The sequence below is a fragment of the Cervus canadensis genome, chromosome 2 (assembly GCF_019320065.1).
Source record: "Cervus canadensis isolate Bull #8, Minnesota chromosome 2, ASM1932006v1, whole genome shotgun sequence".
NCBI lineage: Eukaryota > Metazoa > Chordata > Mammalia > Artiodactyla > Cervidae > Cervus > Cervus canadensis.
Window position 1 is genome coordinate 5,996,530 of NC_057387.1, and position 16,859 is coordinate 6,013,388.

Here is a 16,859-nt window from a genome sequence, read left to right on the forward strand (position 1 = left end):
ATGTTCGTTCTTGAATTGTTTCTGCATGCCTTCCCTTTTCATCTCTTTCTCTCAAGATGACATGAAGTAACCAAGGTTTTCTAAGAATCTCTCACTATCAGCTCTGGTGGCAACAGATGGTTGGACTGGGGGTTGACCTGTGGTTCTGCAATTCACCAAGTTTCCAGCTGGGGAAGGAGGTGTCAGTCTCTTCTTGTGTTCAGTTCAGTTCAGTCACTCAGACACGTCCAACTTTTTGCGACCCCATGGACTGCAGCACCTCAGGCCTCCCTGTCCATCACCAACTCCCGGAGTTTACTCAAACCCATGTTCATTGAGTCGGTGATGCCATCCAACCATCTCATCCTCTGTCATCCCCTTCTCCCACCTTCAATCTTTCCCAGCATCAGGATCTTTTCAAGTGAGTCAGTTCTTTGCATCAGGTGGCCAAAGTATTGGAGTTTCAGCTTTAGCATCAGTCCTTCCAATGAATATTCAGGATTTATCTCCTTTAGGGTGAACTGGTTGGATCTCCTTACAGTCCAAGAGACTCTCAAGAGTCTTCTCCAACACCACAGTTCAAAAGCATCAATTCTTTGGTGCTCAGCTTTCTTTATAGCTCAACTCTCACATCCATACATGACTACTGGAAAAACCACAGCTTTGACTAGACAGACCTTTGTTGGCAAAGTAATGTCTCTGCTTTTTAATAAGCTGTCTAGGTTAGTCATAACTTTTCTTCCAAGGAGCAAGCATCTTTTAACTTCATGGCTGCAGTTACCATCTGCAGTAATTTTGGAGCCCAAAAAAATAAAATCTGTCACTATTTCCACTGTTTCCCCATCTATTTGCCATGAAGTATAGGCACAACATTTTCTGAAACCCCATCCTCTGGAACCCCATTCCCATTCATTTAAATTCTGGAGGTGAGAGAATTACCTCATGGGAAGAAATGGGAAAGGCATTACCTCCTACAGAGAGAATAATAGATTTCCCTCTCCATTTTGTCAATAATCTCCTTATAATAGCTTGTTTGCTAGGTGATGACTGTGGGTAATAGGGTCTATTTAGCTGCCTCTCAGTAAGCTCTGGGGGAATTAATAGGTCCTGGTGTTGACAGTTCTCTTTAGACTGTGGCACATTAATGCCTCTCATTTTCAGATGAAGCCTTAAGGCAACAGTAAGAATCTTAATATCAACAGTAAAACTTAATATCTTGTTCCACAATCAATAGTTCAGCTGGCCTTCTATCACAGAGTCCAATATATGATAACAAAAGTTGATTTAAGTTTCACTTTGCTTGTCTGTTGTGAAAACTCTCAAAACCTTAAATAAGTACAGAGGTACATACTTGGTTAGAAGTCTGGAGAAAGTCAGTACAGAATGTGATAATACAAAATAAACAAATTACTCTCCTGCACAAAATGTGTACAATCTGACCAAAAAAAAAAAAAAAAGAGTATCTTCTTTTAGAACCTGATCTGGTTTCCAAGAAGTAGGACTGACACTGTGAGGGAGGTGGGGAACAATACAGCCAGAGAAGAAGGACAGAGTGGAAGGGGGCGGGGAGAGAGAGAGACTCTGAGAACACAGTAAGACACTCCTTGGTTTCATTCTTGGCTCCCATGGATACTGCCGAGAAGGAGCACTGTGGGCCCATCAAGGGGAGGGCTGGAGGCTGGCAGGCTCCCTTAACTCATGGAGCTACTTCAGGCTCCGGGATTGGTGCCCACATTCAGGGACTTAGCATTCCTGATGAGGGAGGTGGCATGGAAGAGTGCTTTCAAGTGTGTTCAACATTCTCCCCACAACCCTCTCCAAAGTTCCCACTCACCTCCCCACCTCCCCAACCCCAAGCTCCTACATTTATTGAAGAAAAACAGCCTCATTTTCAAAACTCAGCCGGGCATAGCAAAAGAAGCAGGCAGCATTCTCACAGTGAGAACCCTGGATTTGTAGGTAAGTACTGCTCATTGTGTTCTTTAATAGAAGTTTAGTCTATATTTTAGACTAAAACCAAGCTGTCTTAAAATTTCCCCTCCTGTGTCCTGACCTTATCCTCCCTGTTAATGCTAAGCTTTTTCCTGTGTTATTATCACCAAAGCTTTATTAAGAGTAATCCATTTGTATCCTGGGCACATATTGTGCATTTAGCTCTGAGACGCACATTGAGAAGGAAGCAAAGAGGAGGAAAGATGTGTCCCTGCCTATTACTGCAACACAGCCAGAGGAGGAAGATAAGCTCCTTTCAGCGGCCCAGACAACTTGTTCTGGATGCCCGTACTGTTCTGTAACCAACAGATCCCACTCTCCTCACCTTTGGAAATGTTGATTGTTCAGATTTGACATGCACCGTTTGACTCCAAATAAGTCAGTGGTAAAGAATCTGCCTGCCAATGCAGGAGACACAAGAGATTCAGGTTTGATCCCTGGGTCAGGAAGATCCCCTGAAATAAGGAAATGGCAACCCACCCCAGTATTCTTGCCTGGAGAATCCCATGGACAGAGGAGCCTGGCAGGTTACAGTCCATGGTGTCACAGAGTCGGACATGACTTAGCGGCTATACAACAACATTAGACTCCAGAGTTGTAAATCTAAAAGTTCTTTGAAAGCAGGAATTGTGTCTCATTCACCACCACCCTCAGCCCTCAGCATAGCACCTGACACATGATAGTATTACAGGCCGCATGATGGCTTACATCTGTAAAGTGTTTTTATAATTTTTACCCTAAAATGTATTCATGTACTTTTCACTTGATCTTTGTAGCAACCTGATTGGGGGTTATATACAAAGCTTATAATCTATCACTCTTTTATTGGCAAGGAGACTAAGGCTCAGAGAAATGACTTTGCCCTATATACTTCCATGTCACTCTGGAAAATCATGTTACTGTAGGGCTGATAAAGGAAATATTATCTGCCATATCAGTAAACAAAGATTGCCACAGTTATCAGAAATTGCAGTCACCGACACTAGTGAGCTGGTTAGCCCTGAGGGAACTCAGGAAGGAAAAAATATCTGCTATCTAGCAGCTATCAGATTGCAGTCACTCCACAGAGTGAGCCCTAGGGAAACTCAGAACATGAAAACACAGGATACTAGCCCCAGATAGCTGAGGTGCATAGTAAAGGAATGATTTCAGTGAGTCCAGAGTCTTGAATCTTCCCATACAAAGAAAAGCGCTAAATTCTTTAACTTAAGATATCTGGTTTTCTTTTGTTAACAGTCATCTTTTGTTCCCACCACCTGCCCTTTGTTGCAAACTCCTATATACTCTAACTATATATTAGAATATATGTATATATATATATCACCTCCTCTTCGAAGCAGTTTTCTCAGGGTTACTTGAAATGCTGCCTCCCAGGCTTGAAGTTCTAAAAATTCCCGCTGAATAAAACATAACTCTCAGCTTTAAGGCTGTGAATAATTTTTTAGTTGACAGGGAAAAGTTTTCTAATAGTGTACCTTAATCTGACTAGGCAGCTATGTATTCAGAAATACTCAAGATTCAAACACTGATCTTCCAGTTAAAAGCCAGGGTCCAGGTCCCCACTTTGCTTTATCAGGTCTGACACAGTGCCTGAGAGAATCTTGTTCTATAGCCTCTAGATCATGAAGAGAATGGAGAGGCATATGGTCAGGGGACCCCTGCATAAGCACTTCGATCTGGAGAGGAAAAGCGCGAAGCAGGCTGAAGCCAGACTCAGCCAAAGCCTGCAGAGACTAGAAGACATCTGCCTGTACCACGTGAAGTCCCTGACCAGGGAGCAGAGACAGCTCCAGAAAGAACTGCAGAGGCTGCAGCAAGGTACGGCTTCGGGGACCAACAGGCAGAGCAGGCCACCTGGCCATCACTTGGCTGAGGCCAGAGTGGTACCCGCTACTGGGTGATGAGGGCCCTTTCAGGGACTGGACACTCAGTAAGAGAACTCTTGATCTCAGCTTGGATTTTAGGCTGCCCACCTTTCTCTCCCTCAATGATACAGCTCCCTGGAGCCGTGCACATGCAAACCTTCTTGAGCTAACCCTTCTCAGGCTCCCAGTCTTTCAAATGAGCTCTCTCTGGCTTAAAGCTTTGGTGTTCTACTTTCTTATATCTGGGTTGATTTGGTTTCACTTCTTTTCTATGCCTGGTCAGCAAACATTCACTGAATAACTATTAATGTGCAAGTCATCTTATGAAAAGGAAGTAAAAAAAAAAAATTCCCTGGGGTTAGTGACCGGAGAGCAGTGTGTAACAATGGCTGACCTCTGCTAGGGCTAAGCAAAGAGCACTTGGCTATTTTCAACACACCAGTCTGACAGTCGGGTCTTCCTTTCTTCTGCAGAAAGTGAATTTCTCAACTTATCCTTCTTGTACTCCAAAGTGTATTGACACTAGAACTTGCAGATTTTGCTTAGATAAGAAAATTTTGCAAAAGTAATTGCTGTGTATTGGTACTATGATTTCATTGTCTTCTTAAGCCAAAGAGCAAGTATTTCTGTCATTTCCCCAAAGAGGTGTCTTTACCCAGAAGCTGCGAGTTCACATTCTTTATAATAATTCCCTCCCATAAAACCTTCTGTTGCCAATGAATAATCCTTTCCAAATGTACACATTACTTAGAAGACTATCCAATGAACATAGACTATACAGTTTAGTAATTATAATAAGACTAACGCTACTAACCTCAAATGCCAATTTCTGGTTAGTAAGCTATTGATCTTCACAGAAGGAAGGGCTATACAATGGAATCCAGAATCTCAGATCTTCCAAAGCTGTCTACTCCATTCAGTAAAAAAAATAAGGAAATAAAACTGCCTGCTCAGTGATTGCATCTTTGTCCATTAAACTATGGTGGCTGAGAATACAGACTTTGGACCCGGACTGTCAGGGTTGAAATCCTGACTCTATCACTTACCAGCAGTGAGGCCTTGAGAAGCTCACTGGACCTGCCTCTGCCTCAGTTTTCTCCAACATAAAATGTAATTGATGTTTGTTACCTCATGGAGTCATCTGAGGATTCAGTGAGCATTTGAAACAGTACCTAAATACAAAATAAGTGCCATGTAACTGTGTGCTGTTATCAGTCAATCAGTAAAAGATTGTTACAGGATTAAAATGCTTTGACAGTTTTGTTGAAGGTTGCCATAGTTATACAATTTATAGAAACTATTTTCATTTTTCCCATAGTAAAATAATCATATTTTAATATACAGCATAGAATGGATCTATCTATCTCAGCTCTTCAAACTATAATCCCTTCTTACTTAAGGCAGGGGCAGGAGCCCTGAAAATGATGTAGCATGTTCTACAGGAAAGTCAGTTATCACAATTCAATGTAAAATCATTTAGGTCTCCACAGCTAATATATGGACACAAGGGCCAAGAGTAATATCCAGAGGTCTAGCCTACGATTTATTTCTAGCCTCCAGCTCTGGGTTTTAAAGAGGAGTAAGTGAGCAACTAACTGAACTTCTCTAGTTTCAACTTCCCTGTCTGTAACAAATGGTTAAACCAAACCAAGAAGGAGAGCTCACAGAAGGGAAAAGAGTCTTAGAAGCCATTTGGCTGAATCCCACTTCATTTCTAAAAAAGGATCCTGCAGACCAGATACCTATTCTCAAAGTGGTGTTCAAAAGATCGTGTTTGAGAGGTGGCTGTCTTTGTTGACTAGAGAGATTGCCTGACAGACGAGGGGTATGAAAAGAGTCTAGGCAGAAGGCAGAAAGCTTTGATTCAGGGGTCTCTGTCTCTATGTACTTTAGAAAGTCACATCCTCTCTGTGCCTCAGACTCCTTGACAGTAAGACTAGAGAAGAAGGAAGAAAACAATATGAATTAAGTCTCATTATTTATCAGGCACTGTATTAGGCAATACATTCCCATGATTCACTTAATGACCTTTTTACTGAGTTTCAGCTAGATGCTAGTTGGTGGATTGCTTCAAATACATATTCCCAGTCCTCATCTAGAGAGATTTGCATCAGTAGGTTAGGAATCAGGCTCAAAGTCCACATTTTTAACTGAGTTGACACGAAGGCAGATTACTCTGGGACAGGTGATTCATGGGCCAAACGTTACAAAACACTTTCACAGCAACTCCAATAGAGGCAAGAATACAAATATGAAAAGCATGGTCTGTGCCCTCAAGATGCTCACATTTGGACTAGAAGGTAACTCTGCTCACAAAAAATTATAACAGAAAATGCTAATTGCTAAATTCATTGTTTACAAAGTAGAACAGAAGCGTGGGAAGGTTCCCATGTCTAGCAAAGGGGCTCAGGCGAGATGTCCCAACAGAGGCAGGGTATGAACAGAATCTTAGAGGAGTAAGAGAATGAAGATGAGTGGAGGAGGGGTGGTGGGCGGTTTGTCATGAGAACACATGGAATGTTTCTACACACGGTAAGAACAGTGTGTACAAACGTGCATACATGAGAATGACATGCTACAAGTTGCTCAGTGCTGGAGGGGTGTAAGGGGTGATAGGAAGGGACAGGTGTAATATTTAGAGGCAAAGCAGAGCAGGCAGGGTCTCCAATCATGAATAGCTTCACAGATCTTGCAAAAGAGTTTAGATTTCACCCTATGGGGTTTGGAAACGGGGAGATTACATCTCCAAGTGAGATAAGGATCACTCTGGCAGCAAACTTTAAGGTAGACCAGATAGAAGGATTCCAGAGTTCAGACCAGGGTTTAAAGGCCTAAACTAGGGCATTAGTCAGGTAGGGAAAAAAATGAGTATATTAAGATATTTGGAAAGTGAGATTGCATCTTAAGGGGGCCGGCATTTTGAGATGTTTAGAGTACAGAATTGTCAGAGATTTATGATTAATTATATGTCCAGGGTGAAGAAAACCAGAGTGAAGAATATACTCCCTGGCACAAAGTAGGCACCCAAACATCCCTGTTAAATTAGATAACTAGATGGGGACACACACACACAGACACACACACTCAAGACAATAGAAGAGAGACCCTCAAAGGACTATCTCTTGCCTTGACTACCTCACCAAGAAGTTATTAGATGAAAGAATATTAAGAGTTTAATATAAATTAGAGGCCCTTTATCTGGTCATATTTCCTTTGCCTGGTGCCTACGAACCCCAGTGTTGGTTTAGGGAACTCATTTTGCTTAGAGCAAACCAGTGCAAGACTTTCAACTCCAAGTGACCAGCTCTTGAGATGTCTTGAAAACAAACCACGTCCTCTATAGCAGCTATGACTGCAAGATTCTGAAACATTAAGTCAAAGAGAGAAAAACCCACTTACTCACGGCCAGAAGGTGCAGCTCTTGGCGCAGGTGGGTAGGAGGTCACACAATCAAGGCGGATGTAACAACAGGACCCCGGCTCTGGGTATAGCTCACACCTAGGCATTTTGTTTTGAGAACATCATGCTTGCCAAGTAAAACATTCAGACAAAACCTCCACGGTCCCAGCCAGTTTAAACCTCTGACCTCAGTGTTTCTGAATCCTCTATAACATACTCTAGGTAAACACTGGAGAGCTGCCTTAGGTTTTTCTGTTTCCATTCCTCAGGCCAGATCAGCCGAGTGTGTAATGTAATCCAGCGGTATTCACACACGGTTTCTCTGCCCAGAGAACCAGGTTCTGGCATTCTTTTCCTTCTTCTCTTACTGTGTTAGTTTTTAGGGCTACCCTACCAAGTTGCCATTAACTAGCTGGCTTAAACAACAGGCATGTCTTCGCAGAGTTCTGGAGGTCTGCAGTCCAAAATTAGGGTCCTGGCAGAGTGGTGCCTTTGAAGGTTGGAAAAGAAGGCTCTGTTCCAGGCCTCTCTCTTTGGTTTGTATGTGGCCATCTTCTCCCTGTGTCTCTTCCCTTCACCTTCCCTCAATCTGTGTCTCTATATCCTAATTTCTCCTTATTATAATGACACCAGTCATAATGGTCAACAGCTCACCTTAATGGCCTCATCTTAACTTAATCATCTCTGTAAAGGCCCTGTCTCCAAATAAGGTTTCATTCTGAGGTGCTGGGATTAGGGCTTCTACATATGACATTTGGGAAGGATACAGTTCAACTTGTGTATGTGTGTGCTAAGTCGCTTCAGCCATGCCCGACTCTTTGCGACCCTATGGACTGTAGCCCGCCAGGCTCCTCTGTCCATGGGGTTCTCCAGGCAGGAATACTGGAGTGGGTTGCCATGCCCTTCTCCAGGGAATCTTCCCGACCTAGGGATCAAATCTGTGTCTCTTATGTCTCCTGCATTGGCAGGCAAGTTCTTTACCACTAGCACAACCTGGGAAACCCACATTTCAACTCATAGCACCTATTAATTAACTCAAAGCAGATATCATCAAGAAAAAGCTCTGCTCTTACTTTGGGAATGGAAGTCAGAAGAGACCAGAAGATGTTCTCACACTCTCATCACAGGGAGGACAGAAGCACAGAGTTCAGCAGGCTAACAAAGCTAGGTAAGAAGATGCTTACTAAGCTAATGCATATGCCATTGAGTCCTTCTTTCAGCTGACCTCTTTAAATCATCCTCCCCCTGAGAAAGTGCTGTCTTTTCCTTCTTAAGAAAAATGCTGCATTTAAAACATAACCAACAAAGACCTCCTGTATAGCACAGGGAATTCTGCTCAATGTTATATGGCAGGCTGGAAGGGAGTGGAGTTTGGGGGAGACTGGATACATGTGTATGTATGGCCAAGTGGCTTTGCTGCGCATCTGAAGCCATCACAACATTGTTAAATGGCTATACTCCAATCTCCAATACAAAAGTAAAAAGTTTACAAGAAAAAGAAAAATCATTTCCCCACATTGTTACCATCCATTCTCATCTTCATCCTCTGTTCACCCACGTTATTACCTCAGTTAATATTACACAAAAAGGAGCCAGGGTCTAATAATTTGAAAATGATAAATATTAGCTCTTCATCAGTTTTGAGAGAATGTTTTTCTTCTTATCTTCTTTCCCAGTGCACTGACAACAAATACGACTCAAGAAATATCCAAAACCAAGTCCCAGATGCCTCCTTTCCCTCACATTGGTCCCAAGGACCCCATGAAAAGTAAAAGGCAGTCACTATCTCAAAATAACAGAACTTCCCACTTCATAGAAGAGAAGCTGCAAGCCCAAGAGAAAGATTCTATAAACCCACCAAAAGGAAAAGGCTCCAATGAGAGCATCTCTCTTCTCTGTCAAAATCAAGACGTCTCCACCCGCACTGTAGACGGAGGCCCCAGTTCCAGCCCAGCTGGTGGTAGTGAACCGGCGCACGGTGATGAGACCAGATCAAATGATGCCAACGCAAGGCCAGACCTCACCACTGCGAAACAAATCTCCCTGGATCCCGTCGGAGGTGGAGGAGACTTCAAAGATAAGCCCCAAACATCAACCTACTTGGAGTTGTTTGAAAAGGCCAGAAAAGCTCACTACCTCCGGCACCGGATCCCCCCTGAGTCTGAGAGATTGCTCAGCATTGGGGAGATCTTCGGGCACAAGGAATCCTCACAGTCCAGAGCAGAAAAGGGATGTGAGAACAGGGTGAACACCTAAGTTACTTCATCTTTAATCATCCACTATATCCACACAGTCACATGTGTCATAATCACTTTAGCAACTGTAGCAAACAATACAAATATATAGATATAGATTTTGTTTTAAACCTTAGTCTTTTTTCCCTTTTATGGGAGTATAATGTTTCACTAAATGAGCAATGCTAGGATGAAAAATGGAGAGATGAATCTTCTGAAGCCATTTAAAGCAATATACGCATATTGCTAACGTTACCAAAAATATGAGTCTACATGGATGCCTAGACTTTTCCTGAAAGGTAAAATATTAAGGGTCCTGCTTACATTTGCCACCCTTTTCTTATAGGAGGTTCTTACAGTGCCACCTGCTGGCAAAACGGTGTGGCTCTTCTGTTTGTTTTAGTTTCACATGTAAAGGTAAGGATAGGAGCTCAACTGAAAATATGTACATAATACAGTCTATAAATCAAACTTTCTCTCCCATACAGTTCTCTGTTCTTTTTTGCAGCACTTTCCTTACTTTTTTTGTATCCAAATAGTTCCATTTTGGTTTTCTCATTCCCACTTTCAACCTGCTCTTATCAACCTTTTTGGATCCTAATAAAAAAAAAAATTAACAACTTATAAGAAATGTGCCCCATCTAACATTTTCTTCCAAGTAGCAAAACAATGAGGGAAGGCAGGGCCGGAGCAACAGAACTGACTGATGAATACCTGGTTTATTTACACCGGTCACGACTGGGCTGCCAGGGCTAGGAACACCAGACATGGCGAAACTCCTGTGCAAACTTCCAAGCCCTTTATTGTGTTCTTTCTCCTTGTCTATCTCCATTACAAGCACCCTCCACAGGGGTGGAGTTCTCAAAATGATTAATCCCGCTTCTGAAAGGCTCTTTTCTCTGTGCTGACCGTAACTTCAGGACAGGGCCATTACCAAGGCAGCAAGGACTTAGCCAGAGCCCAGCCCTCTCCGCCACCCCTGTTCCAAGTAAACCTCAGTCTCATGACTTTGAGAAATAAGCATTTTGCATGTTCTTCCTGGTTACCCTGCTTGTAAATCTTCATATATCTGATGGACCTAGATCTGCTGGTAGATCTACCTCCAAAATTTTTTACATTCTATTTCAATTTAGATTTCATGAATTGCAACAAAATTGTGCAATTACAAATCTTCTGCTCAGTTGCTTCGGTTGTATCCAACTCTTCGGAACCCCATGGACTGCAGCCCCCTAGGCTCCTCCGTCCATTTCCTGGGATTTCCCAAGAAAGAATACTGGAGTGGGTTGCCTTTTCCTTCTCCAAGGGATTTTTTCCTTACCCAGGGATCAAACCCACATCTTCTTCATCTCCTGTATTGCAGGTGGACTGTTTACCACTAGCACCACCAAATCTTCTACATACATTGATTTTATTCTTATCATTTCACTGGCCTAATATATTTTCCTTCTTCAGACTGAAGGATACAATACTTTTATTGATAAAACTCAACACAACCACAGGGAAGCAGCTGCAGAGGACCTTGTTGTCTAACCCATTAAATTCTATGAAAGTGAAAGTGAGGTCGCTCCGTCGTGTCGGACTCTTTGCAACCCCATGGACAGTAGCCTGCACCAGGCTCCTCCGTCCATGGGATTTTCTAGGCAAGAGTACTGGAGTGGGTTGCCATTTCCTTCTCCAGGGAATCTTCCTGACCCAGGGATCGAACCCAGGTCTCCTGCATTGTAATTGTAGACAGACGCTTTACCGTCTGAGCCACTGGAGAAGTCAGAGTAAATCCTTACTCTTTTCAAACCATTCTGAGCCCCAGGATGGCTCTCACCCAATCAGCTTAAAGTCATTCATTCATTCATACCAGAGGTCTCACCTAGTGATAGATGGGCTCCCAAAAGACATCTGAAAATATCTAGAGATACTTTGGGGGTTGTCACAATCCAAATGAGGGGGTGTTCAAAGACCCCAACCCACATACCGCTGCATTAAATCTTTGTAAAACCCTCTCAGGTAGGAAGTCAATGAGATAATTTCTCCCATTTTACAGACAAAAAAAAACTGAGGCTCACAATAACTAAAGTGACTGTCTCTATACCTGAATGTGCATGAGGAGCAAAGGCCAGAATACTGCTCTCCTGTACTATCCTTCTCTCTCAAAGAGAAGGGGGCATAAACACAGCGCCCAAAGGCTTACGCCCTCATTTTCAGCTGCAAAATATGCTTCAAACCTGTGAACTACAATGTTTAACAATAAAAATTAGAAAGAGATGGTAAGGAAAATTCATGCTTCCATTTTAAGGGAACATGACATTTTTTTTTTACATACATTCATTTATTCAGAGATGTATTGAGGAGAGATGATGTCTTCTCCATTTACTCCCCCATGAGGAAGTCTATCTGCTGCTGCTAAGTCACTTCGATCATCTCCAACTCTTTGTGACTCCAAGGACTATAGCCTGTCAGGCTTTTCTGTCCATTGGATTCTCCAGGCAAGAATACTGGAGTGGGTTGCCATGCCCTCCTCCAGGAGATCTTCCCAACCCAGGGGTCGAACCTGAGTCTTATGTCTCCTGCATTGACTGTCAGGCTGTTTGCCACTAGCACCACCTGGGAAGCCCAAGGAAGTCTAAAAATGGTTTATAAAATGGGCTTTCACATCGTTACCTGAATCCATCCAGTGGAGAGGGAATTCACTTTTCACCTGGGAGCTGAGGCATCCAAGAACTCTCAGAGGTGGTGTCTCAGCCTCTCATCCAGGGTCCCAAGGTTCTGAAGGCAGCTGATGGGGAGGGACTCTGAAGGTTCCCACGATCCTCAGTGTGGGGTACAATAGGGTAAGTTGCAACCAGTAACACTGGAGGGACTAGCTCCTCTGAAGGAGAGACAGCCCTGAAGGCAAAGCCCAGGGAGTCATATTTGAGAGAGTTTTGCCTCGGCACCAAAAGCACTAGGGCAATGGAAGCCGAGGTCCAGTCTAAACAGAAGCCAACAACCCTGCCTCACCAACAACAGCCAGCACAGCAAGGAACCACTGCCCTAAAGAGGGCAGTCCCAGATGTGTGGACTGTTCCCAGAGCCAACGCTTTCCCTCACCCCATCCTCACGGGGCAGAATTGAGAGAGGGGAGCCTGAGGCAAGCTGCAATGGAGCAGGAGCTCCACAGGGGTAGAGAAGGAAGGCTTTAGACCACGCAGAGGTTATAAATAATAATACCTGAATGTGGTGGAAAGTGTATCTACCAGAGGAATCGGGTGGAGAGGGAGGTGGGAGGGGGGATCGGGATGGGGAATACGTGTAACTCTATGGCTGATTCATATCAATGTATGACAAAACCCACTGAAATGTTGTGAAGTAATTAGCCTCCAACTAATAAAAAAAAAAAAAAAAACTGAAAGGACTGGATGTAATTGGAGCAGACTGAGATGGTATTAAACAAAGTTGATAGCAGTTACTGGGAGAAAAATAGTACCCACCCCATGTTTTATCCCTCACCAGGTTGAGAGTTCTCAGTTTTATCTGCATGGAGAGGCATTGCCCCAAGAAACATTTACAGTAAGCTCTTACGCACAAACTTTGAAGTTGCAAGCTTTCAAAGATGTAGGTGTGAATGTGCATCTCATTCCAGCAAGGAACCAGAACCTCTGCCATCAGCGTCAGACAGGAGTGACATTACGGCTTGCCCTCCATCTCCTATTGCTGACGATCCTTCAGCTCTACCATCTCCCACCTCTTCATCCTCCTCCAGTCAGTAACTCTTCCGGCCTGTTCACTCGATGCCAGCCCCTGTATGCCAGCTATTGTACTGTACTACTGCACTTTTCAGGGTATCGGGATGTAATACTAAAAATGTTTGTTTTGTGTGTGTGTGTGTGTGTTTATATATTATTTCTGTGAAAAGCATTACAAGCCTATCACAGGATAGCCCTATATAGCTGATGTATTATATGGGTACCTACGCTAACTCTGTTAGGCTTACGAATAAATTGGACTTAGGAATGTGCTCTCAGAATGGGACTCATTCACGTGTAGGGGACTTACTCTACTAGAGTCCCACCTCAGAGATATTTCAGTTTTGGTTTCAAGCTACCACAATAAATCAAATATCAAAATAAAGTGAGTCACATACATTTTTTGGTTTCCTAGTACATATAAAAGTTACATTTATACTATTTACAGTCTATTAAGAGAATCCCATGGACAGAGGAGCCTGGTGGGCTACAGTCCATGGAGTCGCAAACAGTCAGACGCAACTGAGCAACTTCATTTTCATGTTCAAGAGTACAATAGCATTCTGTCTTTAAAACAGTACATGCCTTAATCTTAAAATATTTTATTGTTAAAAAATATCAAGACTATTGCAATAGCAATGTCAAAGATCACTGATAACAGACTACCATAACCAGTACAATAATAATGGAAAAGTTTGAAATATTATGAGAGTTGACAACATTTGTCACAGACAGGAAGTAAGCAAATGACTTGCTCAACGCAGGGTTGACACAAACTTCAGTTTGTACAAGTGCAATGTCTGTAAAGCACGGTACAATGAAGCGCAATAAAATGAGGCAGTATCTGTACAAAGAACACAGGCATTCATCACATGGTCCTCATCTCAAATGTGGCTTGAGATACGGCCTACTTGAGATTTATAGAAGGAAAGATTTTACCTAATTATATGTGATATGAACTATACCCCAGTTTTCCCAGCTTCCCACCGTTTGTTGTTGTCCATGTGTTGCTGCTCTGTGTCCTAATAATAGGCATTAATCAATTAGAAACTGTAGATGATTGTTTGAAGTGTTCAATTAGGGCAATTACTTTGAAGTGTTCAAGCTTAATTCCATTAAAAAGGTACCATGAAACTGGTAATAAAGAAACATTTTTGGTAAAAGAAAACTACATAATAAATATACACAAACTTCAAACAATTTAATACATGTTGTTTGGAGTCAGAACCAATACCGGCATGAACTTGCTCAACTCAAAATTATTAGTAGTAAAATATTATTCCAAAAGTTTGTGATAAGGAGAAAATATGCAAACTATATAAGTAAAAGTCACTCACTCATGTCCGACTCTTTGCAACCCCATGGACTGTAGCCTGTCAGGCTCCTCTATCCATGGGATTCTCCAGGCAAGAACAGTGGAGTGGGTTGCCATTGCCTTCTCTGGGGATCTTCCTGACCCAGGGATCAAACCCAGGTCTCCCACATTGCAGGTGGATTCTTAACCGTCTGAGCCCCCAGGGAAGCCTATTTAATTATGCAATTCATGACTGGGAGATTTTGCTCAGGACTATTTGTTCATATCAAGGCAAAAGGAATGAGACAAAGGTCATGGACAATGTGTTCAAAAGCAAAGCCCAAAACCTAGAACTGCCAAACTGACTGAAATGTCTTACAGTGGGGGGGAGAGCAGCAGAAGCGGACGAATATGTGCCTGCAGAGCCGTCGTTGAGTCCTCAGCCTAGTTCCTTCTTAGCTTGAGCTCCAGCAAACAGGATAGCATAAACAGAATGATTAATGATTCCAATAATTATTTTAATCTTTTTGCATAGATAATTTTTTCTAATTGAAGTATCGTTAATGTATAGTGTTATGCTAGTTTGAAGTGTGCAACAAAGTGATTCATTTATACACACACACACATATATTTATACATACATATATTCTTTTTCAGATTCTTTGCCATCATAGATTACAAGAGATTGAGTATACTTCTCTGTGCTATAGAGTAGGTCTTTGTTATTTACCTATTTTATTTATAGTAGTAAGTTTATATTAATTCCAAACTCCTATTTTATCCCCCACTTTTCCCTTTGGTAATCATAAATTTGTTTTCTATGTGAATCTATTTCTAGTTTGTATTGGGTTGGCCAAAGAATTCGTTCGTTTTCTTGTACAATGGTACTGAACAGCCCAAACAAACTTTTTGGCCAACCCAATAAACAAGTTCCTTTGTATCATTTTATCTTTAGATTCCACAAAACAAATGATATCATATGATATTTGTCTTTCTCTGACTTATTTCACTTAGTATGATAGTCTCTAGGCCCATCTGTGTTGCTGCAAGTGGCATTATTTCATTCTTTTCTTTTCTTTAAAATTGTTGAATTGAAGGATAATTGCTTTACAGAATTTTGTGATTTTCTGTCATACATCAATAAGAATCAGCCATAGGTACACACATGTCCCCTCCCTCCCATCTCCCTCCCCCTTCACCCTTCAGCCTGTCACAGAGCCCCTGTTTGTGTTCCCTGAGTAAATTCCCATTGGTTATGTAGTTTACATATGGAAACTACTCAAAAACTGTGTGAGTTTGTACCCTCTAAAGAAAAGGAGGGAAACCCTTTAAGAAAAATATCTTTCCTATATGAATGTTTATACATATTTTATAAACGTCTATTGGATCTTTTATTTAATAATACTAAAATAATATAATCCTGCAATTCCACTCCTGGGCATATATCCAGAGAAAATGCTACTTCAAAAAGATACATGTAACATGGATATTTCATTCTTTTTTAATGGCTGAATAGTGGCTCAGCTGGTAAAGAACCTGCCTGCAATGCGGGAGACCTGGGTTCGATCCCTGGGTTGGGAAGATCCCCTGGAGAAGGGAAAAGCTACCCACTCCAGTATTCTGGTCTAGAGAATTCCATGGACTATATAGTCCATGGGGTCGTAAAGAGTCAGACACGACTGAGAGACTTTCACTTTCCACTTTCACACACTATCCCATTGTGTATATAAACTACATCTTCTTTATCCATTCATCTGTCACTGAACACAGGCTGCTTCCATGTCTTGGCTATTGTAAATAGCTGCTGCTATGAGCATTACATGTATCTATCTTTTTGAAGTAGAATTTTCTCTGGATATATGCCCAGGAGTAGAATTGCAGTAGACTTCTGTAAAATATGTATAAGCATTCATATAGGAATATTTTTCTTAAAGGGTTTCCCTCCTTTTCTTTAAAGAGTACAAACTCACACAGTTTTTGAGTAATTTCCTCAAAAACTAGCTATGAAAGAAAGGTGCCCTTATGGTCTCTGATGGTGGCTCACCGCCAGTGCTTACATCCATAATATAGCAACTCCCAGGATGTGAGTGGGGGATGATAATGTTTCAGGGAGCTCCATTTCCAGCTTAGATTTGAATGGTTGCTGTAATACGTTTTTCAAGTTCCAGCAAATTTGGTACAATTTTTCAGCAGTGTATTCATCCAGGTCCATCTGAAAATAAAAGGAAAACTAAATATAATTTGGGTCTTAAAATTAAAGGAATATTAGATTTTTTAAATATGGGTAAAGAGGCATTTAACGTATAGAAGAAGACAAAAAGTTAATGAAGGAAAGAGACTAGCAAGATAGTGTCCGACTCTTCACAACCCTATGGAC

The 16,859-nt window shown here is 42.0% G+C and overlaps 1 protein-coding gene across 1 annotated transcript; it reads left to right on the forward strand.

The window, feature by feature from the left end:
* The first annotated feature begins 1,791 nt into the window (after nucleotides 1-1,791).
* CCDC190 (coiled-coil domain containing 190) lies at nucleotides 1,792-12,941 on the forward strand. Its single transcript, XM_043450749.1, has 4 exons — nucleotides 1,792-1,938; nucleotides 3,584-3,789; nucleotides 8,280-8,403; nucleotides 8,912-12,941. The coding sequence occupies exons 2-4, from the start codon at nucleotides 3,594-3,596 to the stop codon at nucleotides 9,489-9,491; spliced, it is 900 nt and encodes a 299-aa protein (XP_043306684.1). The 5' UTR covers nucleotides 1,792-1,938; nucleotides 3,584-3,593; the 3' UTR covers nucleotides 9,492-12,941.
* Nucleotides 12,942-16,859: the final 3,918 nt, after the last annotated feature.